The 27,593-nt window shown below is 34.7% G+C and overlaps 3 protein-coding genes and 2 long non-coding RNA genes across 10 annotated transcripts; 3 read left to right on the forward strand and 2 right to left on the reverse strand.

Moving 5' to 3' along the window:
- Nucleotides 1-4,671: 4,671 nt before the first annotated feature.
- Nucleotides 4,672-6,558, reverse strand: LOC18440704 (uncharacterized). The gene is made up of 2 exons (XR_002282077.2): nt 5,061-6,558; nt 4,672-4,969 (listed from the first exon to the last, which is right to left on the reverse strand). It is a non-coding gene; the product is annotated as an uncharacterized LOC18440704 (long non-coding RNA).
- Nucleotides 6,559-8,279: 1,721 nt separating this feature from the next.
- Nucleotides 8,280-12,264, forward strand: LOC18440703 (methyltransferase). Of its 2 annotated transcripts, XM_006850841.4 has the most exons (7): nt 8,281-8,445; nt 8,729-8,760; nt 9,816-9,958; nt 10,317-10,383; nt 11,128-11,205; nt 11,336-11,481; nt 12,010-12,092. In XM_006850841.4, the coding sequence occupies exons 1-7, from the start codon at nt 8,388-8,390 to the stop codon at nt 12,050-12,052; spliced, it is 567 nt and encodes a 188-aa protein (XP_006850904.3). In that variant the 5' UTR covers nt 8,281-8,387; the 3' UTR covers nt 12,053-12,092. The 2 variants fall into 2 exon arrangements, with proteins under 2 accessions (XP_088705028.1, XP_006850904.3); XM_088848902.1 differs by lacking the exon at nt 8,729-8,760 and having other exon boundaries at nt 8,280-8,445; nt 12,010-12,264.
- A 325-nt stretch (nt 12,265-12,589) lies between these two features.
- CRY3 (cryptochrome 3) lies at nt 12,590-18,756 on the forward strand. Of its 4 annotated transcripts, none has more exons than XM_011627438.3 (13): nt 12,590-13,376; nt 14,114-14,253; nt 14,941-15,156; nt 15,305-15,445; nt 16,056-16,130; nt 16,368-16,484; nt 16,577-16,623; nt 16,762-16,838; nt 17,053-17,131; nt 17,285-17,354; nt 17,576-17,699; nt 17,929-17,978; nt 18,376-18,756. In XM_011627438.3, the coding sequence occupies exons 1-13, from the start codon at nt 12,944-12,946 to the stop codon at nt 18,586-18,588; spliced, it is 1,782 nt and encodes a 593-aa protein (XP_011625740.3). In that variant the 5' UTR covers nt 12,590-12,943; the 3' UTR covers nt 18,589-18,756. The 4 variants fall into 4 exon arrangements, with proteins under 4 accessions (XP_011625740.3, XP_088705012.1, XP_020526959.2 ...); XM_088848886.1 differs by having other exon boundaries at nt 12,592-13,376; nt 15,305-15,449; XM_020671300.2 differs by having other exon boundaries at nt 12,616-13,376; nt 14,111-14,253.
- Nucleotides 18,757-23,721: 4,965 nt separating this feature from the next.
- LOC18440701 (uncharacterized) lies at nt 23,722-25,974 on the reverse strand. 2 transcript variants are annotated; one of them, XM_088848925.1, is made up of 2 exons: nt 25,716-25,974; nt 23,722-24,960 (listed from the first exon to the last, which is right to left on the reverse strand). In XM_088848925.1, exon 2 carries the CDS (start codon nt 24,956-24,958, stop codon nt 23,843-23,845), a length of 1,116 nt encoding a protein of 371 aa, XP_088705051.1. In that variant the 5' UTR covers nt 24,959-24,960; nt 25,716-25,974; the 3' UTR covers nt 23,722-23,842. The 2 variants fall into 2 exon arrangements, with proteins under 2 accessions (XP_088705051.1, XP_006850902.2); XM_006850839.4 differs by lacking the exon at nt 25,716-25,974 and adding an exon at nt 25,078-25,361.
- Nucleotides 24,040-27,375, forward strand: LOC110007805 (uncharacterized). Its single transcript, XR_002282007.2, has 2 exons — nt 24,040-26,093; nt 27,178-27,375. It is a non-coding gene; the product is annotated as an uncharacterized LOC110007805 (long non-coding RNA).
- Nucleotides 27,376-27,593: the final 218 nt, after the last annotated feature.

A 27,593-nucleotide genomic window follows, 5' to 3' on the forward strand; every position in this document is an offset into this window, starting at 1 on the left:
CTAGGCTTTATATGAACCTCACCCTTTATCTTATCTACGAGGAGGTCACAATCATTTTCACTCATTAGATGTCAAATTAGATGGCTTGGAGTAAGTTTCGAAGTATGATAATTTTTGAACTTTATGTTTATTCAATGACACTCTTACAACCACCTATTTTAAAATTTAAGGGACAAGATTGATTGTGATCTCCATGTACAAAAGATAAAAAGAAAAGTTTATATAGAATCAATGCTCTAAACAATCAAATTAAAACCTACCTCAAAATTTCCACTAAAAGAGATTGTTTTGGTGCCCAAATATCTTCAAATTGATCATCTTGCATCATGATGCATGTATATGAGAAAACAATAAATTTCACGTTTTGAAAATAGTGCATATTGCAACTCATTGTTGGACCGTTAATTTTCAAGATTTTCAAATTCTCATAGATCTGTTTGATATACACTATTTTTTAAGCTTTAAACTTTATAATTAAAGATAAAAATGTATTTTAAGGTTATAAAAAAGATTTTCAATATTGAAACCATATTTCTCAATACTATTCGAATGTGGGATTTAATTTGATTGTTTAGAGCTTTAGGTCTATACAAACCGCACCCAAACATAAATGATTGACGCCTCATGCCAACCGTATGCTTAAAAATAAAGTAAAAGAGAGAGAAAAATGAGAGTTTTTTTATTGGTGCAGTTTGTTAACGCTTTTGAAGTAAATGAGAGAGAAAGAGAGTTAATTAAAAATACGGTTTTTTTATGGGTGCGGTTGGTATGAGGCCGAGATTTTTATTTAGAGAGCTAATTAAAAGTGAGAGAGACAAAAGAGAGAGAAGTGGGAGTTTTTTTTTATCGAGACTTAATTAAAAGCAAGCGAACGAGAGTTTGGGGCTACTAGTTACTACTCAAGCGAGTCAAAATTACCTCAGATTCGCCCGGGTAACTCGGGCTCGTTAGGGAACTTTCAAGCGAGTCAAAGTTAGCTCGGTTTCGCCTGGGTAACTTAGGCTCGTTAGGGAACACTCAAGCGAGTCAAAGTTAGCTCGAATTCGCACGGGTAACTCGGGCTCGTTGCCCTAGCGAACCTGAGTATCCCAGAATTAGGTGTTCAACTCGGGGCTTAAAGAAATGATAAAGTTATAAACAAATTAAAAATAAAAAATCTATTTGTAACATGTTTATTTTCATTTTTTTTAGATTATTTCAAAACCATCTCTGGTGACAAATTGATTTTATAAAATTTATTTCTTATTTATTTTTAACCTCATTTGGATATGTCTTGTTTAATCTTACTGTAAATATTATATTTCTTTTTTAGATGTATTTTATTTTATTTATAAAATTTTTAATATTTTTTTACTTTTACACCAAACTTTGGCCAATTTACTCCGACTCGCCCGAGTCATTCGTTCGAATAGTTACGTCAGGAAGGCTATTTGCCTGTTCTTGCGCATAAGAGAGAGGGAAAAATTTTTGGTATGCTTTTTGTTGATTTACTTGTCCCATTTAGAGAGAAAGACTGGTTATTATTTGTTACATGCAAATTCATGTATTTATGTGAAGACATTCATTAGAGAGATGCCCAATATCTACCATAGATAGAGGCTTTATTATTCAAATATGAAAAAATGAAATTGGAATTTGGAGCAGTATTCAAAACAATGTTTTAAAAATCGGCGATTTGATATGGAATTGGACAATCTGGATCAAATATCGTCTAGCCCGTTCTGGATCTAGTGGAAAAACGGGATCCAGCGTCCTTGACGTCTTTATTATTTGAATAAAATGAACGGGTTATTATTTGAATAAAATGATCTGTTTATTATTTGAATAAAATGATCTGCGCTGCCACATCACACCATTGAACGACATATTTATTATTTGAATAAAATTGAGGGGAACTGTGTTGTCTCATCACACCATTGAAATTATCGAAACTTGCACGAAACTTCAATCACTGCCATCCAGCTCAACATTGCTTGATGTTTGGTTTAGTACGGTAGAAATTATACACGTTGTGCCTTTCCTCCTTTGTTGATATGAGACAAATCCTTATCTTTCTTCTACTACAATATTGCTTGTTGTAGGTAAAATAAGAAGATGACAATGTAGTATTGGTTGGTGTGGGATCCCTGGATGTTAATGAAGACAGAGGAGAAGAGGTGAAAGTGTCAAACTTTCCCCATTTTCTTACACCCGCCTCACTTTTTATTTATCACTAGTTTATCATTAAATGGTACAATTTTTACTGTAAAAATGTATTTTAATTTTTTTTTAATATCATAACATTAAAATTGATAGCCGATTTTATTTTTATTTTTAATCATATGATATGGAAGTGTTTTCTAATAATTTTTTGATCATGTTCATTATGATATTGTAATTAAGAATTATACATTGGTAACCACATCTTATATTTTATTTATTTATTAATTTATTAATTTATTTTATAAATTATATAATATATTAGTTTTCTTATAGTTGTAAATAAAAATGTTTAAATTAGATGATATTATAAGATATTTTTAGATTTTTTTTTTTATAAATATTTTATAAAATATAAACGAACAATTTCAATTCCAGTGTATAATATTATAGTTAATTAGGTTGTAATGTATTATTTTTGTTTATTAATTTATTAAACCAAATCTTATATTTTATGTAATGTATTATTTTTTGTTATAGTTGTAAACTAGATTTTTAAATTATATGATATTATAAGATAAATTTCAAATTTATTCGTATTTGTATAGTAAAATGATGATAAAATAATAAAACACAAACCAATAATTATAATTTTAATGTATAATATTGTATTTAGTTAGGTTTTAATAAATGTTTGATCAGAATCTTCATCTAGGAAAAGAACATCTCAATATTCGCATATTGATGCAAAAAAATGAAAGTTTTTAATGGAGTAGCCCCATTTTTTACTGGATTCCTAAAAAACAATATTTATAATGAATTTTAATAATTTTTTTGGAATTTTTTAAGGTTGAATCCAATTGATTCGGCCGATTCCCGATCCGGATGTTGATTCTAGATTTGGATTGTCGATTAACCGATTCGAATGGGTTTTTGGAGTGCACGATCCAGGGCACCGATCCGTTTTTTAAACCATTGGTTGGAAAAATCGAACCGGAACGGTTAATCGTACATGGACATGGAAGCGATTCAACCAGCCTAATCGGTAAATCGCTAGGTTCAATCGTTCTAACCGAGCAAGTCTCGGGTGGTTAAAAAAATGTTAAATAAAATATAAAAAATATTAAAAATCTAATAAAATATGAAAAATATATTTAAAGAATGATTAAACAAAACACATCCAAATGAAATTGAAAATTAATGAAAAAATGAATTTTAATGTGCCTAGGGTTATGTTTACTTTTTTTAAAAAAATATATGGAAAAATATAAAAATAAATATTCATGGCTAAAATAATTTTTAATTTTTCCCATAATGACAAAAACATTTAAAATACATTATGACCAAAAACCCTTTTTTTTTGAAATTATATATATATATATATTTTTTAAAAAAATACCCGACCGATCGTCAAAACTGGCCGAAACCGAAACCGGCCAGCCAGTGGCTAATTCCTACTTAACCGGGCTGTTACCGGTTAGAATGGCCGATTTTTGCAACAATGGTTTGGAATCGACAGCCCATATGATAATAGGAAGATTTTTGGGTCTTTACACCACCAACACCCGCCTTTTCACATGCATGACAACGTTGAGAAAGATTCTTTCCCTCACTCGAAAGCTAATAGGATTTGATGTGTTCACTTTATGCTACCCTGCCTTAATTCATTATCACTTCCATAAAAGTCTACGTACAAGACTGTATAAGGAGGTCACAAATATCATTAGCAATATGAAGTTAAACAAGATATTGTTATTGGGAGGAGTGTCATTGATCAAGCCCAAAATTTGAGAAATTTAACTCAAACTTTACATACTTAAATGATATTACTTTTAATAAACCGATTTTAAATTTGATAGCAGAGGATAGTTGTCACTTTCTTGTATCAAAGATAACCCATTTACACTTCTCAGGTTGTTCCGGGTGTATTACAAAGTTTAAGAAGATTTTTTTTATAGATTATAAACCCATTCAATAAATCAGTAAAGCATTGTCAACCACCAAATTTTACATCTAAAGGTCGAGGTTAATTGTGAGTACCAACAATAAACAACTTTATTATATATTTTTTGGTATAAGGAAATTAAGAAACAAATATATACTCCATTTCTTTTACTTCTATGCAGAAGTAGTATTGAAAAGTGTAGATGTGATTGAGGTGAGATCCAATTTTGCTCTTTGCTTTCCACTTTAATCAAAAGTTTCTAAGATGAACCAACAGCTAGGCCTTTTCCACAATGACATGATTGTTTTCCCATCTTTAGAAAGAAAGGAACTATTTTGCTTTTAAATGATAACATATTTAGTCATTGAAATAATATTATAATAATAAAGGTCCAAGCCATTATGGGTATTCTTGTAAGTTTCTTGGGATTGCAACATTGACCATGCAAACCTAATGATTCACCGTTGATCATGTGCCAAGGAAATGCTTTTTTTTCTTATAAGTTCTCAAGAATATAAAAAAGAAAAGTATCCCATCCACGTGATGTGCGTATACAAGCACCTTTCCAATGATTTGGATTTCAATTAGCCAAATCCCACCGCCACAAATTAATCTCATTTCGGAAACCATACTTCTTAAGTTTTTCAAATTAGAGATCTTATACATCCAACGAATAAATTTAAAAAATCAGCAGTATTTCGACCATGATCACTTAGTAAAAATCACCATATCACGAAGTATTAGCCAATATATATCAAATTTCATAATCGATGTTGAACAGCGATAGCACGATCCCACACATGCACCCTTGTTGCCACCCTTCTTTCTTCCCTCAAACTTGGGCTCGCAGTTTCCTTTCTTAATGCATGTTTGCCGAATCGATCCCTATAATTAACAAAACCAGCATGAACAAGTATTGCTTAAGGTCATGCATTCATAATAAGAAGAATGGAAATAAAGTGAAGCTTGAACATACCAGCTAAATAGGCTCCATGAACATAACCATTGTAACGATCACTGGTATGCTCCCCAGTGAAGTAAACCTTGCCAACCGGTGCCTACAGTCGATTACCCACATTTTACATCCCTCCATTGTTTGGGGTACAGACAATTTCGTTCAAGTACTCATACATTTGGCTTATATGGATCATATAATGTTAGAAATGGAGTATGTGAAACGGGGGTGTAAATCGTTATTTTCCGGCACGTGGTTGCGTTTTTTCTGGAAAACATTTGCTTCGCAAAGTTGTCCTTGGGATATAGGAAAATAGAAGGTCTCAGTAGACTTCATGGTTCTATGCACATGAACCATAAGAGTTATCTTATGGTAGGGAGAGAGTGTAGTCGGGTTAGAGAGAGAGAATGTGAGTATTCAAGTGGGAAATTCAAACCCAATTTTATTGTGTTTAGTGGCTTTTGGAGGTGATTATTCATATGAGCAATAGTGACATAGCCGTTGGTTGGATCATGCACGCGCCTGAGTCACATCTTGTAAAAATGGTGTATCATAAGTCTAACGAAGTCACATGCTTCACATGCTCTGCAGATGCATTCACACTCTTTCTTTTGTTCCATAAACATTCGGCATAAAAATTCCCATACAACAGCCGCTCTAGTGTCGCTCGTCTTCAATGTCAGACTAAACTATACGACTACCTCTCTATTTATTAAAAACGCATTGTTTTTTAAAATACATATGGTATTTTCCAAAGCCAAAATACTAAATGTAAAACGTGTGGTCTTACCCATATTTATACGCATGCAAGGCTCCTTATGTATGATAGCATTGAATACAAACTTGGCGAGTCTGATTTGGACTCACTCGAGTCAGATGAATTCGGCAGGCTGTTAAGAAACTGAACCAAACACATCAGAACAGGCCAACAAGTCTACCCGCCTTTCAATATTTTATCATTATTTTTTGTTTAGACCCGATTGAGTTGTCTGACCTGACTCGAGCTCTGGACCTTAGCGAGTCTGGACCCCTATCCTTACTTTTTATCACTAAGATAAAAGTTCTCACCATTATTTGGTCATACTCGAAACGACTGACCCCAATTGGCCAATTAGAGTAAGTGCCCTTGTAAAACCTATTTCACGACATAGAATTTGCCATTTGTAATATACAAGAAACTCAATATCTGATTTCTATAACCATCAACAGACTACCATCGAGGAACAAGTATAGCCTCTGCATCAGGAATGTTCTTTCCAAACATGTTCCTCAACACCCCCATGGCTTCAGCTTTTGTCTCTTCATCTGATTGTTTCTCTATACTTCTTGACACATCATCTGTGACTCTCATTAGAAGAAGATTGGATCCAGGGTAATTAGTCTCCAATTGCTCCAGATCCAACCATAATGCTCTTGACATTTATTGAAACTTATCCATAATAAAAGACATCTATAGACTACAGTAACATAGAAAATTACAGAAAAGGTAAAGTTTGCAATTGTTGATTCACCTACCAGATAGGATAATACCCGCGTTTCTCATGAGCATATATAAAAAATATGGTCCCAGAATTTGTAGGGGAACTTCAGGACGATCTTGGTGTAGATGGCCATGTTAAATTGGTAGACTGCTAGTAGTTTCCATTGCTAAATGGAAAGAAGAGAAACAGTAAAGCTCTCTGTAAGTAAGATCTTCTCAGACATAGGCCATGGGATTGAATCTCACACTTACTATGCAAATAAAAAAGCCAATTTCAACAAAAATACAACATAGGAAGACATGTCATTAAAGGCTTACAGGCAAGTCAGGATGAGATTTGTCTGGAGGACGCCAACGGTCGTCGAAACCATTGCATATTTTGCTTATATATCGATCCGTCCTCCGTTTTGACGATTACTCCACTAACTGAGTAACGGATCTCCCTTACAACCTACAAATATTCTCCTTTTATTCATCTATGATGGCATGTAGTCCTAATAAAAAATGTTGCATGATGATATCTAAGATTTAGTATATCTATAAATTGAAACTTAGGAAAATATGTGGAGACTGTGAATTTCAATTAAGAAAAAAATGCTCTAGGTAGGCCTAGGCCTTGACGTCCCCGTACTAGGGCATGGGGCAGCCCTAAGGGAGGGCTAACCCGGTGCAAGCCCAGCCCATTACCAGCCCTAAATATAGCATGCATTATTTAAGGAAAATTGTTTCATGCAGGCTGGACCACATTTCTACATATGCGATCCAGAATTAGATCGGACGTTATAGCAAACCGATCGTGATACAGGCAATAAGAGCATCTGAGTGATTGAAATGGGGATGATTGGGTTGCATTTACAATCAATGTTAAAAAAATCGCTGGTCTGACTCGAACTCACCTGAGTCGGACCAAATTAGTGGCCATGTGATTCTGGGCCGAAAAACCATGTTTGCTCAAGTACCCATGTATTTCATGATATTTTTAACTTTTCTTATTAAAATTCCCCATTTGGACTCGGAATCACCCAAGTCGGACATGGAGACTCACAGTCCGGACCATAGTGAGTCCCTCCCCGATTTCGATTTCTTCATAGGGATGGTATACAATGACACCATTTAGCTTTGCTTCAAGGACGTCACAATTACTTATAGCCATCCAATGTGAAATTTGATAGTTTGGGTGTGTCGCAGAATTCACAAAAAATTCTCTTAAACTTTGAATTTGGTCAATAAAATAAATGCGGCCACCCAATTTCACATCCAATGGTCAAGATTAATTGTGGCCACCTTGTACCAAAAATAAATTGTCTCATTATATACTTTCAACTATTTTCAATAGCAGTTCAAAATAAAAGTATATAATAAAAGGAAAAAGTTTATATAGAGCTGAGGATCTAAATGATCAAATTCGAGCCCACCTCAAAAATTTCACTTGAAGAGGTTGTTTTGATACTCAAATTTCCTCAAATTGATCATCTCGACATCAAGATTCATGCACATTAGAAAAGAATAGATTTCAAGTTTTGGAAATAATGCATCTTGTAACGCATTTTTGGACAGTCAATTTTCAAGTTTTATAGATCGGCTGGATCTACACTATTTTTTAAGCTTTAAAATTTTATAATTAAATACAAAAATATATTTTAAAGCTATATCACATTTCTCCGTACTATTTGAAGGTGCGGTTTACTTTGATTGTTTTGAGCCTCGGCTCCATACAAAGCACAGCCTTCTTTAAAATGGATTTTAGAGGACGCCCGCATTAGTATGTGTGAGGGTGTTCCCCTCACTCACTACGAGGGCATCTCCTCTCCCTCTTTCTCCACAGACTCGTGGTATATAACCGCAACCTCTCCCCGTCTCACTGAAAAATGGGAGTTTCTTCTCAGTCGATGTGCTTCAAGAGTCCAGCACCACCTACTGCACCAGGTAACTCAAATCAACAAATGAACTTCCATTGCTCTCTCTCTCTCTCTCTCTCTCTCTCTCTCTCTATCTCTACCAAGTCCACGCTTCTCTAGAGCTTGCTAATTTAGAGATTTAAACCTGTTGTAATTTCATGATTCTTCCTTTGAAGATGTACTTGGTTTGAGGATACTCTACTGTTACTTCTCTTGCACAAAATTTTCAAACTTATTTTATGTCATATTTAATTTTTTCTTTTACTTAAATTTGTTGAGAATGGAATCTGTTACTGGCGTTGGTTGCGCAGGAAGAAGCTTGAAGAACTTGAGTCAATCTGTGGTATGTCTAATTTTGAATTTTGAATTCATTTGATTCTCTCTTCTTTTTTTCACTCTCATTTTATGGTTCCCACAACTTCGGTGTTTTTGTTTTCCCCTTTTTTGTGATATGCGGTGAAACTGAATTGGACACACCTTCTTCGAAAGTCAAGAGAGATGCATTTGTTTGGCTAGCAGTAAGCAGATGCGCGTTTGCGAGGAATTCAATTTAGAACCATTATTTAGAAAATCAGAATCGGCCTTGACTTGGCAAGGTCCGATTTCGATTTTCACAGTCTGGCTCTGGTGATTGGGCTATAGCTTACAAAGTTATTAAATAGGGAGACTAGAAAACCAGAGGAATCCTGCCAGTCTCAGGATTTTCCACCAGGAAGCGTCCATCTTCCTATTTCAAGCCGACTTGGCCAATTCCAAGTCAGACATGATTTTTAATGATTTAATCACTGTTTGGAGTTTGAAACAATATTTATCGTGTTTCATTTTTGCTGCTATGATTTAATTTGAAAAGCAAACATTTTAAATTAGTGTATCAAGGGCTTTGGAGATGGATGGTGGTGCATAAGCTTATCTTCTCCAATATTTTTTTATTCAAGACAATAAATTATAACCAACTTGGGTTGAAATTTGTTAAATAGACAAAGGATGAGGAAGTTGTCACATATGTACATGGGTAACATTTTTAGAGAAAAGAGACCATTTTGCAAGCTTCAACTTCGTAGCTTTTTTATTGTTATTTAATTTTTCAAGGTAATTGATATTAACCATGAGCCAATTTGTATGTTTTCACTGAAAACTGTGGGTGGGTATTACGAAATCTTAACTTCTTTTTTTTATTGGGTTTTTACTTTTCTTAGTTTTGTAATTTCCTATTCTCCTTTCCCCTTGCCACAGGAATCTGATGTTACACTTTCTACAGTGATCGTCACATAAGTAGCTCATTTATTTAGTTCATTACCAAGAATTCCAGTTCTTGCGAAACCCCCATCCAATCAATTGGTTTATCCCTTCATAAGTTTAGTTTGATTGAAGTATCGGACTTTGTTGCGGTTTTTGCAGAGAGCTCTTCCAGTACGTATTTTGACCATTGGCAAGAAGAGATCCAAGGGGGTTCAATTGTTAGTTGATGAATACATTGAAAAGCTCAAGTATTACTGTCGTGTTGATGATGTTCAGCTCAAACCTAATCCAAAAAATACAAGGTAAACATGTCTTTTGCTCTTCTTTTTAGTAATTAAGGCTGTAGCAGGACAAGATTGCAGTGAAGTGGGCACCGTGTAGCTTTATGCCATGACTATTATAAACGATTGTTCATATAAAATGCGATACACAATCTTGGTTATGAACATAAAAATGTGATTGGATATTCTTAGCATAATGCGCCCTTGAGTGCTAGATTTTGAGTTGTTCCCAAATTTTGCGTCTATTTCTGGCTTTGGCAGGCAATTATCTTTATATCTGGCTAGCATGCATATATTTTATATTCATTAATAGGTCCTAATCAAGGAATTTTCCCTTTCATGGTGTGTACCTGTCCGCGAAATATTAAATCGCAACCAGTGATGTGAAGGCTCAAATTGACGGCGAAGACATAAGGATAATGCAACACATCAGGCCTGAAGATTGGGTACATCCTTGGAACCTTCATATGTCATAAAACTATATGGGTTTCTATGTTATCTATCAAGAATATTATTACCAAACATAAGAAATACTGTTTAAGGGTTTTTATCATCCCATACAGATTTTCAGAATGCTTCCTCGAGTGCGAATTATTACAATTTACATATTCATGAGTGGAATCGAACAAATGTTTGTGAGAATATAAAATTTAGAAACTTTTATAAGAGAAACAAAAAAGATTGTTTCTGATCTCATTGAAGATTCCCATCAACTTGCTTGATGGCATGATGCAGTTAACTTGCGCAAGAAGTCCTCTGTTGTTTCTAAAATCAAATGAATAATTATTGAGAGTTATCGGTCAATATGAAGATGGAAGCATAAGCTTTTCCATCTCATATCACGTTGGTAGACATCTTAATTATATAGAAGTTAAATCAGTTGACCTTCATTCAAAAAAATATATTCTATAAAACTTTATGTGAAAAAAGTTTCTTATGAAACTTTCAGCCTAGAGGCATCTAAACTTAAATAAATGTGCATGATTCAGTTTCATTGTCTGTACATCATTTCATCTTCCATGCATCATAATCTTCCAAGCCTATACATCATCTATTTATGAAATATTTATTTCATGTTTACACGAAGTTTTATGATTCAGTATTGGTTACTTATATCATTTACAAAGAGTTCTGTACATGATAGCAGCCATCGTCAGTTCACTACTCACGTGTTCATGATGGAATTTTAGGTTGTAGTCTTGGATGAACGTGGCCAAGATATTGGATCTGAGAAAATGGCAGAGTTGGTTGGAGAAGCCAGGAATACAGTACCTCACTAACTTTAAGTTGAAGTTCAATCAGAAATTAGAAATAATGAAATTACTTGCTAACTTTTTATATGTATTGTTGACCTTCCTTTCTGTTATTAATATGTATTCTTTCCGATTTTCTTTGGAGGGATCAGAAGTGCTAGTATTTTGCATAGGTGGTCCATATGGGCATGGACAAAAGTTGCGTAAACGCGCTGATGTGACTGTAAGGCTGTCTACTATGGTTTTGAATCACCAGGTTGCACTGATTGTGCTTTTGGAGCAGCTTTACCGGTATGAGAATGAATCTAGTTTGTCTATATCTGATTTTAAGGACAGTATACTATATTTTAATGGATTATGAAAAATCGTAGTCCATCGAGGTTATTACTGTATAATGAAATGGTGGGTTGTTGATGGAGAGGGGGATCCACATGTTGTAATGTTGTTAGCTGTTAAAAATCGTAGCCCATCAAGGTTATTACTGTATGATGAAATGGTGGGTTATTGATGGAGAGGGGGATCCGCATGTTGTAATGTTGTTAGCTGTTACTTATAAATTGGGGGTAATGTTCTTATATGCACACTAGGGTCATATTGGTATTTATGTTTCTCTTTTAAAGAGCCAGTATTGGGCTAATTATGTCTATAATATCAAAGAATGTTAACTATATCAGAAAAATGGCAAAAAAAAGGTTTCTTGTTTGCAAATCATTTGGGGTTTCTTCTTATGTGTTTCAATCTGCAGTATGTTAATTCATGAGTGCTTTTCACAATTGATGCAATTAACTTTCTATCGATGCTTATGCTGTTAATTTTCAGTGCTTGGACAATTCTCAAAGGGCAGAAATACCATCATCAGTAGCTGCTGATCCTAGAGTGCCCATCCTCCTGAAATTTGAAAGGTTGAGAAATTCATTTTTGCTATGGATATGGATTTGGAGACTTCTTTTGAGTTTTATTTAACATTCTTATAACGTACTGATTATCTGTGCAACTACGTTTGTAATGAGAAAACTAAAAGCTGTGTTTATAACATTCTCCTCTTGAATGAATGGAAGACTCGGACTTTGTTCAGTCGTGTTCTTTCATGTATAAGTAGGGTTATAAGTTCCATAATAGTGCAAGATACAGAACTCTCATGTTACTAAAAATGCTTGTATTAAGGATGGAAATTTTTTTGGTGAGTTGGCCAAGTGCTGGTCCTGGTTTTCAAGGGCCTCAAGACCAAATCAAAGCAAATCCATTTCTACCTCAAATCCATGAATTTGGAGCTCCGGAAATAATGAATGGTTAAATAATTGAAATGAATGGTCCAAAAAGTACAAAAAGTAATGTCTTGTTTTAGCGGTCGAAGAGAGAGAGAGTGAGATGGAGCTGTGTGATATAGAGGTGATCAATCTGTGGGCCCTAAGACCACCACGTCATGGGAATTTATCCGTAGGTACAAGATGGGCCACGTCTCTTTCTCTCTCTTAATTTATTCTTATTGATAACAGTCTCCCTCCCCCAACTACCATTATAATGAAGTGTATCAAAATTAAAGATGGCAATCTCTCAAATAACCCTATGATCTGCATAAATATCTGATGAGAGTTAACAGTAAAGCTCTGCTTTACAAGAGAAACGCTTGTGGGCATATCCGTCATTTATTACTAACTGCAGTGACCAGGTCTCTTTCTCCCACTAATCTTTTTCTCTCTCTAAAACCAGCTCGATTCACCACCTCACTCTCTCTAACAAGTACTCGTTATCTATGACTCTTTCTCTCTCATCCCCCATCTCTGCCTTCCCACTCAAAAGGCTCTTCTTCCCCACTTCTCTCAAACCCAGCATCCCCACCCCCGTTTTTCTCTCACTTTCTCTCGCTAAACATTGCCTAAACATGTCCAGTGTTCCTGTGTCTCTGCCCAAATATGATTTTCAAACAAATTGGGATGTACCCCAGTTCTCTGATGACCAAATGGATGCCGTTGCAGATGAAACTCTTAAAAGATACTCTCTGTCTAGAGATCGCAAAAGAAATGAGAGTGGTGTGGCAATTGTCTGGTTTCGAAATGATTTAAGGGTCTTGGACAATGAAGCTCTTTTTCAGGCATGGAAGTCATCTCAAGCTATATTGCCAGTTTACTGTCTCGATCCTCGGTTGTTTGGGACCACCCATTACTTTGGATTTCCCAAAACTGGAGGTCTGTGGCCTTATATCTCTTAGTTTTCGCTGTCATAATTTGTAGTAAGAATTCTTGAGTAATCTTCAGTTCTGCATTTTCCTTTCCCTCCCTCTCTCTTTCTCTCAAGAATTATATGAATAATTGTGCAACGTTTGTATTCAGTTTTGCATTTTCTCCTCTCTCTCTCTCTCTTAAAATATTTCACATTAATTCATTCGCTGATTTTCTTAACATACAATTCAGAATTGTACCTTTTTTCAAGTTAATGTTAGGATGTAATTGTTAAAATTATTGAATGGGGACAGTTCTTTCAATGGCGATTGATAGAAATCCTTGTCCACCAAAAGTGGCAAAATCATGGCTCTCTCCCTATCTCCTCTGTACCCAACCTGGATTTTCAGCCCACCTTCTCTTATTAACAATGACTTACTCATGGCTCCATGTGTCTCTCTTTCAAAGCCCATCGCTTCTCACTCAATGGTCTCCTCTCCACAACTCTCTCTCAAACTGTGATTCTACCTTGTTCTCTAACTCTGTAAGAAATTCGTGTATCTACTCATGCTTTTATCTAAAAATATATGAAATTTAGCAGAATCTAAGTTGTATGTTTGAGAGTCAACAAGGTACAAGGCGGGAATAGGCATGCCTTGTCAATATTAGAGAAAGAGAGTGAGTAAGGAGCAACAAAATTGAATTTTGTTTAATGCCTTTTCTTATGATTTTAATCATGGCATTCTTTGCTATTCTCTTAGCAGTTCTACGAGCCCAATTTCTGATAGATTGCCTAGCCAACTTAAAGAAGAATCTGATGAAGAGAGGACTCAATTTGCTCATACAACATGGGAAACCTGAAGATATCCTTCCGTCAATTGCAAAAGCTTTTGGAGCCCATACAGTTATGCATCTCTTTCTTCTTTTTGTGATTGAATTTTTGTGATTGAAATTTTTTCTCGAGGACGAAATGTTTCCATGGCTTATGACAGTGATTTTGCAATGAAGGGGCAAAATCCAGCCCACCTTGGACATGGATCTTTAAAAGATTTAAACTTTTTTTTTATTTGGGTGATTTTTTGTCTCAAGTGCATAAGAGATAATACCGTTGGTCTGTAATTTTTTTTTTTTTTTTCTTTGTTGGCTGAACTGTTTGTCTGTAATTGTGTTTATGGAAAATGTGTTATTGCACCCTTTCTTTAGTACATGTTAAATTCATTGTGTTCTATGGGTGAAAATGTATCATATGGGAGATGTGGATATTTTCAGGGCCTCCTATTGTCTGCATTAGTGTTTAAGAACAATGAGAGCCCCATCATTATTTTATCAATTTTTTTCTGTTTCTTATTTGGCATTCCTTCCAAGTCAAAGTCAATGTATCAATATTTTGGTTTCATGAAAACATGTGTCCTTTATTCTCTAATACTACCTGACATATATATATATATATATATATATATATATATATAGATATAGATATATATCGATATAGATATATATATATATATATATACCAGGAAAAGCTCTGCCAATTTGTTGCATGGCATTTATATGAACTGAAATTTATTTCTTGCTTACTCTTGAAACTCAGGTTTATGCCCATCAAGAAACCTGCAGTGAGGAAATTCTTGTTGAAAAACTTCTTACCAACAGTCTACGAAGAGTGGTTCTGCCACCAGTTGACATTGCCACTTCGATTCCTAAAACTCCAAAGCTGCAACTTATCTGGGGTAGTACTATGTACCATCTAGATGATTTACCATTTGGGTCCAGTAACGTACCAGACGTGTATACCCAATTTCGTAAGGTAAATGTGTGCGAGTGTTTATGGAAAAAAAAAATGCATGAGTTGTTCCCCATGCTTCCTCAATTTTCCGTTCCTTTAATATCTTTTATGGATAATTTTAGTTTACTCTGATCATTTGATAGTTGGTCTTTTTGTGGAACACTTGAAGTCTGTTGAATCTAAATGCAAAATCAGAGGTTGCATCAAGATTCCACCATCACTTGGCCCTCTTCCTAGTGGTAGTTTGGATGAGATTGGAGGATGGGGATGTGTTCCTTCTCTCGACCAGCTTGGCCTTAATATGGAAAAGGCAGGTTAATATCTTTCCTTTCCATGCAACTTTTCTTTCTAAATAATTGTAACAAAAGAACGAAAAAGTATTTAACATTTTGGATGCAAGTTTATTGTTTTGTGCTTTTTGATCTCTTTGATGGATAACTCTTTCAACAGTAGACTCCTATGAGAAATCAGCGAACTCATTATTCAAATTCATGATATCCCTTAACTCCTTATTCCTCAATTTTTCCTTTTTATATGGAAACTTTTGAACCTAAAATTAGGTAATCAGGGACTTAGAGAAGGTTGATTAATAATCCCAATGATGGGAATGGACGGAGGCAATTCTCATGTTTCAGGCAGATTTGGCCATGTGAATTAATGTCAACTATTTGTAAACACAAGTTCCACCCTAGATCCTTGTTTTTATAAGAATTATACAGTCAATGATGTTTGTGACCTCATATGAAATATGATTGGATGTATATTTACTCAGTTTGCGATCATATTCCTTGGTGCTTAATTGTCAAAAGATGTATATTTCCCTTTGTTTTTTATGCATAATAAATCCACGAGAGTTCAATTATCAATGAGAATTTTTTGTTACTAGGTAAGCATGCTCAAACCTCTGTTTTTGTGTGCAGCGTAATGGTGGAATGCATTTTATTGGTGGGGAAAATGCAGCTTTGGCTAGAGTGAATGAATATTTTTGGAATAAGGCAAGACAATTCTTCTTGTCTTTATATGTCTTATCATAGAGATTCGTACATGACGAGATATGCATTATTAATATGTAACCCAACGTATGCACCAATTTCTTGTTCCTTGCAGAAGATAATTTCGAAACTTGTAGTGTTATTCTTGTACATGTACAATATTTTCAAGAAAAAGGAACTTGTAGTCTATAATGTTTGCATTCGAATAATATTATCTCACTTTTATTCTATTTCTAGCAGGACCTGTTGCGGGTGTACAAAGAAACAAGGAATGCGATGCTAGGACCAGATTACTCAACCAAGTTCTCACCTTGGCTTGCCTTTGGATGCCTATCCCCACGTTATGCATATGAAGAGGTTTAAGTGCTCTCAAATGTTCTTCTATGCTATTAGCAGCATTGTTGAACATGATTTTTATTCTAACTAATTGGTTGGCTCGGATTGATTAGGTCAAGAGATATGAAAAAGAAAGAGTTGCAAACGATTCAACATATTGGTAAGATTTATTTGCTAATTCAAAGTGAATTTCAGTATTTGCATTTATCAAATGGTTGCCATCTTTAAGTTTCTTTTGATAATATTCAGATTCTTATTGTTTTCCTCTTCTGATATTCATTCTTTTGGGTTAGTGCAGGGTTTTGTTTGAGTTGATATGGAGAGATTATTTCAGGTTCTTATCGATTAAATACGCGAACTCCATCTTTCACCTTGGTAAGAAGAATGCGGGAGCATGGAGTTAATAAGAAACTAGGATCACTTTGGTCTTTGTGTCCATGTTCAAATTAGATGTCTTTATGTGCTTCTTTCTCTGGTGATATTGTATATTTCGTTGTCTTTGTATGCCTAGAATTCCCTTTGTTATCATCTCATGGTTGTCCGTTATTTATGAATTTACTGAAACATCTTTGTAATTTCTTCTGTTAAGGTGGTCCAAGACGAGTGAAAGGGCTTAACTGGAACCAAGACATGGCCTTATTTGAGTCATGGCGAGATGGTCGTACAGGGTAAACTAGTTTTGTTGAATTGTTTTCTATTTGATCTTCTTTTCTTCAGGTTTCCATGCGGAAAGAGATTGATCAGTGTGTAGGGAAAGTATTTCTTTTGTTTTTCTATTTTTTCTAAAAGCATGTGATCTGAAGTGATTCGCTTGGTCGTAGGTATCCACTCATTGATGCAAACATGAAAGAGCTTAACAGCACTGGCTTTATGTCTAACCGAGGACGGCAGGTACCGTAAAGGATGATGCTCTCTCTCTCTCTCTCTCTCTCTCTCTCTCTCTCTCTCTCCCTCCATGATGTTTGTGTTTGGTTGCAAGGGAAATATAATCCTTTAGAGAGATTGAAGCTAAAATCCCCTTGGAATTGAAAATGTTGGATGGGTATATTTTGTTTCCCATGATGCTTTTTAAAGAATTGCATTAGCAACATTTTGAATCTTGGTTTGTGCAGATTGTCTGTTCATTTCTGGTCCGAGACATGGGTTTGGACTGGCGCATGGGAGCCGAGTGGTTTGAAACTTGCCTTGTGGATTATGACCCATGTTCAAATTATGGAAATTGGACTTATGGAGCTGGTAAGGGAGAACGAGTCAATCAAATGGTGGCTCACCATGTTCTTCAAATACTTGATTTATAACCATTAGAATCAGTCAATTGTTTGAAATGGAAGTAAAAAGTCTTTCTATTTGTTTGATGGTTTAATTTTTATGTCCTTTTCTAGATTCAATTTGTTCATCTATGGATGGTGTCTTGTTGTTTAAATTCAAGCATATTTATGGGTTAATCGCATCTCTTTTTTTGCAGGTGTTGGCAATGATCCAAGAGAAGATCGATACTTCAGTATTCCGAAACAAGTAAGACCAGAGATGAATTATGTTCTTTTTTGGGAATAAATTCTGTAAACGAAACAACCATACAGTTATAGTATAAGCCTAGCTCGAAAACAATATAACTAGAGAGATTCATTTGGCCGAAATTTTGCACAACAATTTTTATTTAAAAGATAAAAAATTTCAAAAAAGCAAAATGAATTTGAGCTCTTGAAGGCCTCGATTAACTGTCCGATTAATGGAAGACATGTGCTCACCAAAAATGGCGGACTAATTTTTCCGACTTAAAAAAAAAAAATTGCTTTGTTCTGCGGTAGGAATTGAACTTGAGATTTAGTGCAGCTGTTACACATCACACTTCATTTGTGTTTGGAATCCAATTTTGATTTGAAAGTGAACTAATAGCATTCATTAAACTCAGGCTCAAACCTATGATCCAGAAGGAGAGTATGTATCTTACTGGTTGCCAGAGCTCAGAGTCCTTCCAAAAGAGAAGAGGCATTTTCCAGGGACCTCATATATAAAGCAAGTAGTTCCTCTAAAGTTTGGAAACGCTAACCCTAGAAACAGCAATCAGTTTAAAGGACAGAGCCATAGAGGTGGATTTGAGAGGAGGAAAGGTCAGAGGTCATAGCAGCTATAGGGAAAAAGAAATTTTGATTGATAAATGAAACAGTACATAATAGTGTCTGGTGCATATTAATGTTCATGCAATTTTTGTATATGTGCTTGCGTCCAAGCTTTCATGGTTGGAATATTTATCGGTTCCATGTTTAATACTTATCGGTTCCATGTTTTTTTTTTTGTTGCATTACCATTACATGCCCCGCACTCTCTAGAGTACATGCCCCGCACTCTCTAGAGTGGCAAAGCAACAAACAAATGTTTGTATTTTATTTTATGTGCTTGGATCCAAGCTGTCATGGTATTTTATGTGCTTGGATCCAAGCTGTCATGGCGCTACAGTGGCAAAGCAACAAACAAATGATTGTATTTTATGTGCTTGTATCCAAGCTATCATGGTTGGAACCAGTGGTTTAAAAATCACCAAACCGAGATATAGGCTATGTTGTTCCGGTTCAAAAAATCACCAAACCGAGATATAGGCTATGCTGTTCCGGTTCAAACGAAAAAACGAGATCCAACCCATCTATACCATTTTAATAATATAGAAACAGTGCCATCCCCAAACTGATGTTAGGAGATGTTCCTATAAAAACAGTACCATTCCCAAACTGATGTTTGGAGATGTTAGGAGCCGTGACATGTTAGGAACCGTGATTGTTAACGTTAGCTACACTTCCATACACGTGGCCCTACCATCAACATGCTGTTTACTATGTTTTGCAATTGCTTACATACTTTTACTTTGTCCCGCATCACTTCGATGTGGGACTGTTTCTATAGTGCAACATTATCGCAAAAGCGTGCACTTTATTGTAAACAATAGTTACAATTTGTTCCAAATTATATATAGTGTTTGTATTAGGTAGGGATAGGTGCGTTTTATAAATAAATATTTCTCTCTCATATAAAGACAAATGAAATGGTCTATAGTTATTTTTAAGATTAATTATATTTATTTATTTTTAATATTTAATTTTTTAAGATTAATTTTATTTATTTATTTTTAATATTTAATCTTTAATCTTTTTAAGATTAGTTATTTTTATTTTATTTTTATAATATACAAACATAAAATACATATAACTAATATTTAATTGTATATAATTACAAAAATAAAATTTTATATAATAATTTACAAAAATTAACATAATTATATGAAATTATTTTACTAGCTCATAGGATATTAAAAGAAACAAAAAATAATACTAATATTGGTTTATAGATCATTAAAAAAAAATACGAGTTTATGAAATATTTTAAGAGCGAAAAATAACATTAGCTCATACCGCTTTAGAATTTATTTCAAGTTGCTTTATCATTTATTTCACATTGCAAATATGAATTTCTTTATTTATTTTCTTAATTTTATTAAAATATGATTGCAACTAATAATTATACTAATTACAATGATAATCAAATCTTGTATTTTATATATTCATTTATTTACATTAGAAATTATGCAATATGTTATTTTTTGTTGTAGTTGTAAATTATATTTTTAAATTAGATGATATTATAAGACGAATTTCAAATTTATTATTATTTGTATAGTAAAATGATGATAAAATAATAAAATATAAACCAATAATTCTAATTTCAATATATAATATTGTATTTAGTTAGGTTTTAACAACTGTTTGATAATAATCTGCATACAGGAAAAAAACATCTCAATATTTGCATATTGATGTAAAAAAATAAAAAGTTATTAATGTAGTATCATCATTTCTTATTAGATTCCTAAAAAACAATATTTATAATGATTTTTAATAGTCTTTTTAAAAATTTTAAGGTTAAATCCGACCGATTCGAGATTTTGGTGGTCATTTTTTCATCGTTTTAATCCATTCTTATTGTAGTCCATGTATGATTATATATTTTATTCATGATTCTATAATTTTTCTTTTGTGTGATGTGAATTTAATAGGTAACATAACTTCATACAGAGAAAGAACATTTCAACATTCACATATTGATGTAAAAAATGAAAGTTAATAATATAGTACCCTCATTTCTTATTAGATTTCAAAAAAACAATATTTATAATGAATTTTAATAATTTTTTTGGATTTTTTTAAAGTTTAATCATACCGATTCAGGCGATTTTCGATCCGAATCACTTATTCACCGATTCAAATGGATTTTTGGGATATCCGATCCAGGCCACCGATCCGATTTTTAAACCCCTGGTTGGAATATTTATCGGTTCCATATTTTTGTGCTATCACGTACGTCTCTCTCCCTCTAAGTTAGTCAAGAACTGAAACCAATTACACAGTTACACCCATGGGACACTTCATTACACCATCTTCCAATTACCCTCCAAATCCTTACTCCTAGGTATCCTCTCTCTCTCTATCTCTTCTCTCTCTCTTTCCTGTCTTCACACAATGCGCCTTCTCTCTCTCTCTCGTACCTTCACACGAAGTGTCATCTCTCTCTCTCCCCAGTGGAATTCTTCATTTTCATCATTTTATGATTGGAAAATGTTGAAAAAGGGCTGGAACCCTATGGAATAAAATAAATCCTCACCTTAAAACTTGTCGAAAATTGCATTTTTAGTATTGTTTGAACCTTCAAATAGATCATCTCGGACTTAAAGATTATAGTTGTGAAAAAAATTAAGCTTTCAAGCTCTAAAACTAGTATATATCAATAAGAAAAAAATTTATGTAAGGTTGAGGCTCTAAACAACCAAAACTAAGGCGCAACACATAAATTCACTAGAGCAAGATGTTTCGATTCAAAAATACTCTCAAATCAGATTATTTCGACCTTGAGATACATGAATATAAAAAAAAATTGACCTCAAATCATAAAAATAATGCATCTTATAATGCAGTATCTAGAAATTGATTTTTAAGATTTTGAAGCGTTCATAGATCTGTTTCATCTACACTATTTCTTAAGTTTTAGGAAAAATTACATAAATATCCATTTTAGTTTATGTTATTACCAAAATATCGAGTACTTTCTGTTATTACTAATATGTTCGTTTTTTTGATTTCACAAATTTTTTTTTTAAAAAAACAAAAACTACCTATTGTCAGTTTTTCAAAAACCTAAATCAGGCCAATTAATTTTAAATTTTCGATTATTTAAGAATCAAATTTTTTTTTCTCTCTTTGTGGGTCCCTTGTGTATTCTCTCTATCTCTCTCTACATTACATGGATAAAAATATATATTTTTTAACTCTCTTCTTCACCCATTTTTTTTTTTTAACTCTCTCCCTCCTTCAGTTGAGGTCTTTTTTTAACTCTCTCCTTCACCCATTTTTTTTTTTTAACTCTCTCTCTCCTTTATCCAAAGTCTCGTTGGGTAAATTTCATCCCATTTTTTTAACTCTCTCTCTCCTTTACCCAAGGTCTCTTTGGGTAAATTACCTTGGGTAAATTTCATCCCATTTTTTTTTATCTCTCTCTCTCCTTTATCCAAGTTCTCTTTGGGTGAGTTTCATCTCAGCCTGGTTTGGATATTCCCATAGCTTGAAGAGCTTGAATTGGCAAGAGATCTCGCGTTGAAGGTAGGGGGCATCATGGGTTGGGTCATCAACACAGTGAAGTTTTCCATTTTTCCTAATGTTTTGTAGGTTTTCTAGGTCTTCAAAGTCTTCACACTTAGAGCGAGCTAGGACTTACAATTTTAGTAAAAAATTTCTAGTTTTTTTTATTAAATAGAGGGTTTTTTATATAGAATAAAAAAGGGTGTATGTTGGAAAGAGAGAGTATTGGGTAAAGCTAGGGTTAAGTCTCTACATAAATTTTCTAGGCTTTTCTGAAGAGAAAGAGAGGGTGGGAGAGACAGTATTGGAGAAAGCTCCTTGTCTAAAATATTTATGTTTTAGAGAAAAAGGGGGAGAGCGGGAAAGAGAGAGGAAAAAATAATTTAGGTGTTTTTTTAAAGAGAGATAGAAGATTTTAGTTTTTTTCTTTTTAGAAAGCGGTTTTGTGGCGGCTATTATCTCCAAATGTGGAGATAAGATAGAGAAGAGTTCAAGGGAAAAGATACAAGTAAAGTATGAGTGAAAAGGAAAGGTATTATGGGTGAAAAAGAAAGGTATATAGAGAGAGAGTGTGTCAAAAACAAAAATCAATAAATTCGGTTGTTCAAAAAAAATTCGGAGAGAGAATTGATTAGTTGATAAGGAGAGAATAGGCAGAGGACCTACAAGAGACAAAAAAAAAAAAAAATCAATTATTGAATAATTTACTTGATTTCAGTTTTTGAAAAATCGAAATTAGATAATTTCATTTTTTTTTTAGAAAAATTGTTACCAAGTCCAATAAAAGAACATATCATTAATAATGAAAAGTACTTGATATTTTCATAATAACGAAAACTAAAACAAATATTTACGTAATTTTCATTAGAGAGAAATAATCTTTTAGGCCATCAAGATTTTTTTGTATTAGTACATCTCTCAATTTTGTTTTTACAGTCTAAAGCCTTTTTTTTTGCCGTCTAAAGCCCTGTACAGACCACTTATATTATAAGACATTATGTAGTCATCTTTTCACCCTATAATTTTTTTAGCTTTAAATTTTCTAATCGGTGTTATTTTTTTGGAAAAATCGGTGTTATTTTTTGGAAAAAGTTTATATAAAGCTTAAGCTCTAAACAATCAAATTAGAGACTACCTCAAAACTTTCACTAGAAGAAGTTGTTTTGATGCTCAAATATCATCAAATTGATCATCTCCACGTCAAGATGCATGGACATAAGAAAAAAATGGATTTCAAGTTTCATAAATAGTGCATGTTGTAACTCATTTTTGGATCATCAGTCTTCAATATTTCAAGTTTTCATAGATCTATTCAATCTACGCTATTGTTGAAATTTTAAATTTTACAACTAAAAATGAAAATATAATTTAAGCCTATCACAAAACCTTCTACTATTAAAACCATATTCTTGGACTCTATTTAAAGGCCGCACCCTATGTTTTTTTTGCGCACTTTCAAAATTAATTCTAATGCAACACAATTCACAAGAGAGATTGGGGATTCCTATCTACACCCGTTGTTTTGCTATTTCCACCTAATGGTTTTCCTGGAACAATGGTGGAAATAGCAATTATTTGGGTGCATTTAGCAATCCTCCGAAGCTTCAAAAGGTTCAAACTTCAAATATAGCTTGAGATTGACAAGTGTCGTATCATTTCAGCCTATCTGGTGTTCAAAAACCACTATTGCCGTTCTTAGTTATCAAAACCGCTTTTACGGGTTACAAAACCGCGTTTACAGGTTACAAAACCGCTTCCTCAGAGAGCGGGCATGGTTTCCTGCCTTCCCATCAGGTCAGAGTGGTCGAAAAGCGTGCCAAAACCGCTATCTTCTCCCTCAAAACCGGCCATTTCATCCTCGAAACTGTATCTGAACATCTCCAAACCTCCGTCCATCTCATCGCAAAACCGCCATTCCTGGTCTAAAACAGCCATGGGGCTCCTCAACACGTCCATGGAAGCTTCATACTGGGGAGGAAGCCCTAATTCATCGTCTGAAGCTTCTAAAAGGTACCCTAATGGATAACCGGAGCCCTCTAGTCCAGTCACGGATAAACCGCTTTCATCGCTACTGATCAGTACCGGTGTTGACGATTCCAGGGATTCTGACGCCGTTAAACCACTTTCCTGAGGTTTTTCAGTCACGTCATTTGAAGCTCCCGCCATTGCAGCCGCCAGGAAAGAGATATCTCGGTCTACTTCTGTGGCCTCAACCGAAGATTCCGGTGACTTGGTCGACGGGAAAGTGCTTTCCGGAGAAATTTGGCGAGCGCGTACTGACGACTCCGGCGGCGTCCCTTCACAGAAGACAGCTATTCCCTTAATATCCCTGCTCAATGAGTCGAATTTCTCCTCTGAATCAGTCAGTTTCGTGCCGAAATCTGACCCCTCCTTGGTAGCTTCCACCAATCCATTGTCGGAATCTGACGCTCTGTCATCGCCTGGAATAGCATTTTCGCCGATATCAGAAACTTTACCAGTCTCATTTGAAAGATTCCGGCGTTGATCTGACACATCTGTCAGTTCAGTGAGAGGCTTTAATACTGGTTCAGTCATAGTTGTTTCCTTTTCCAAGACATTTACTTCCTCTTTCTGATCGGTATATGGTACTTGTTCAGAGCCCGTCGTTTTCTCGCCAGATATAATAACCGGAACAGAGGTCTCCCCGCCGGGTTTTATCGCCGAAAAAGATATTTCTTGTTTCAGAAGGGAAATGAAGTCCATTTCCGTTGGAATATTGATTGGAACGAGATTCTCGTCGCCGGAATCTGTGTTCTCCAATAAATGAAGGATTACAGGATGGAGACGCTTTGATTCAGGGGCTTCTGCTTCTGTTTCATCCTCAGTTTCCGTTGCTTTTCTCTTGGTATCCATGGCTATGTACAAGAGAAACAGCACACAAACTCAGGAGGTGCTTTAATGGCCAAAATACTATCAAACAATAAAAATGCAACAAAAGCGGCTGCAAATGAAGAGATGCAATGGTAAAATACCAGTCCGTAAAAAATTTACAGAACCAGAGCGAGAAGAATGCTTGAAAGTTGAAACTGCAGTTTATAAGGAAACAGAGGAGAAAGCAATCCAGAACTAAGAAACCGAAAACCGGTAGCAAACAAAGCACCAAACGCCTAACACGGAGAGAAGATATGCTCAGCGAATGAAACGGAATGGAGAGTATGAGCGCCGGAAAAACCAGAAGTCGCCGGAAAATGGCAGTGGCGTAGAGTGCGAGAACACTAGCCAGAAAAACGACATACAAGAGTAAAACGCCCGCAAATGATTCATGCAACTTGCGGGAAACCGGCCGTTAAGTGTACAAAAATAGACCGAGAAGTGTACAAAAACGACAAAAGTCGCCGGCAAAAGAACTAAGCCGCAGAATAAGTGCACTGTCGCCGGAAATGGAGACAGCGAACGTAGAAGCACCGACGAATGAGAACTACGAAGTGCCGGAACACGCCGGGAAAGGTACGGAGACACTAAAAATACACCGAGAAGCGTAGACAGACGGCCGGAAAAGAAACTCACGTCAATAAATCATAAGTTAAAAAAGAAAAATACAAATAATTTTTTATTTAAAAGACCACGTGTAAGAAGGGTGGGGATAAGCTGGGGTATTTGAAGGCCTTGCCCTAATTGTACGGACCCCAAAGGGTCTAGGGCTTGCCGGACGCGTGGCCACCGATTTAATCGAATTTAGACGCACGGGACAGTTCCGGCTAGGCTATCGAGCCGAGCTGGCTTGATTCCGTCGGCTTGGATGGCACGTTTTCGTTAATATCGGCCCGTTATCTCCGCCGCATCTCTTTGTCGAGCGCATCTCTTTTAATAAGTCCATGTAACGGGTGGTGGAAGCCACGTTTCGTTTAATATCGGCCCCTTATTCGAGGCAATCATGGGCTGGTTTTTCTTCATTATGTCCAGATAACGGGTTTTGTTCTCCTGGCACACCTCCTTTGACGGAAACCGTTATGCGAGCTGACCAATTAAATCCTCGGCTTATGACTCGGTAAACGGAGTTCGTCTTGCTAAGACACATTTTCCTATATATATATGTATATCTGATTTTCAATTATGTCCTTGCAAACCCAAAGTTTTATTTTTTCGGTAATAATTTGGGGTTTTTTGCGGATAATGAATACTGGCGATGATAATGATAATGATTACTTGTCAAAATCATCTCTTCATAGAGAAAAAATTTTTCTTAGACTTTTGTGTGTTGAAATGGTCTTATCCATGAACTGCCCTTATAATTTTTTTCTTGGAAAGCAACTATAATTTGGAAAATTTATCAAAACATTTATAAAAAATGAATTATTTAATTTTTTATCTTATTATGACTAATCAACCCAAGATCATGTACTTTTTTGGTATTTTGAAATGAAAGCAAAAGATATGGGTAAGATGTTAAATTATTCATCTTTCTTAAGTAACTTGATAAATTTCTCATACATTTATTACTTATTGAAAGTTTATATAAAAGGAATCAAAGGAAGCCTGTCAAATTTTAGACTATGGTATTATATAATAATCATGTTAAGGTTTGTTTAAATTAAGTTCAGGTTCATGACAATGCTTTCTAATTGAGGTCTAGGTGTTCCCCTCATTTAATTACTTAAGCATTTATTTTCATGAGTGAATGAACTTTAATTTTGGAAAATAAACAGATATTCCCTATTACTATTTTGGAAACGTCAATTAATTTTTGGCTAGTATTCCTAAAGATGAGAAAGAAGAGGGGCATTTCAGTAATTCATTTGAGGCATGCGTTTGTACAGATCATCTTTTTCAAATGAGAAAAGATGAAGTAATTTTAATGCTAAAATCAGTCAATGGTTATTACTTTCTACTTTCTAGAAATTGCCAGATGTTATTGAAAAAGGTATTAATTGATACTTTCTCATTGACTAAGTTTAGGGCTACTCTTCTTTTTCTGTTTCTAACAAATAAGACAAGTGAATGCATTGCCTTGTCAAAGTAAGACTACGGTTTGCAGAGATTTTCAGAGTTTATTTGAAACGTGGAGTATGCAGTAATTCGTCTCTTGTCTTTACCTAAATTTGTATTTTGATGGCTACTGTGTTCTTTTCTAGGTTGTGGAACGCTTGGACTATGCTCCCGCAGCAGCGTAGTGTACATCTACTCCCTCGTTCAGATAATTCACTTGAGAATTGTTTTGATTATTTTCAATGCAAAAAATTTGAATTTTTTGTTCTTCAACATCTAGGTCTTCCCTCCAAAATTGGACGATTATTGTACAATCGTTAAATCTTTTCAGAAAAGTTGAGAGTAAGAGTTAATTTCTTTTGTTTTTTGTTTTCCTTTGTGGATGGTGATTAGGTTATAGATATTACATCCCCAAAACATTTCGAATAAAAGTTTTGCTTGAGGGAGTATATAGACAATATTACTCCAGAGGAGTATAAAATCTTTTGGCTTGTAGGTTTTCGCTCCTTTTAACTTGCCATGAAGTAAAATCCTTTCTAGTGCATAAGTTAGCTTAACGATT

This window comes from Amborella trichopoda, chromosome 1 (genome assembly GCF_054954075.1).
Source record: "Amborella trichopoda isolate Santa Cruz 75 chromosome 1, AtrichopodaSantaCruz75HAP2 v2.0, whole genome shotgun sequence".
Lineage (NCBI taxonomy): Eukaryota > Viridiplantae > Streptophyta > Magnoliopsida > Amborellales > Amborellaceae > Amborella > Amborella trichopoda.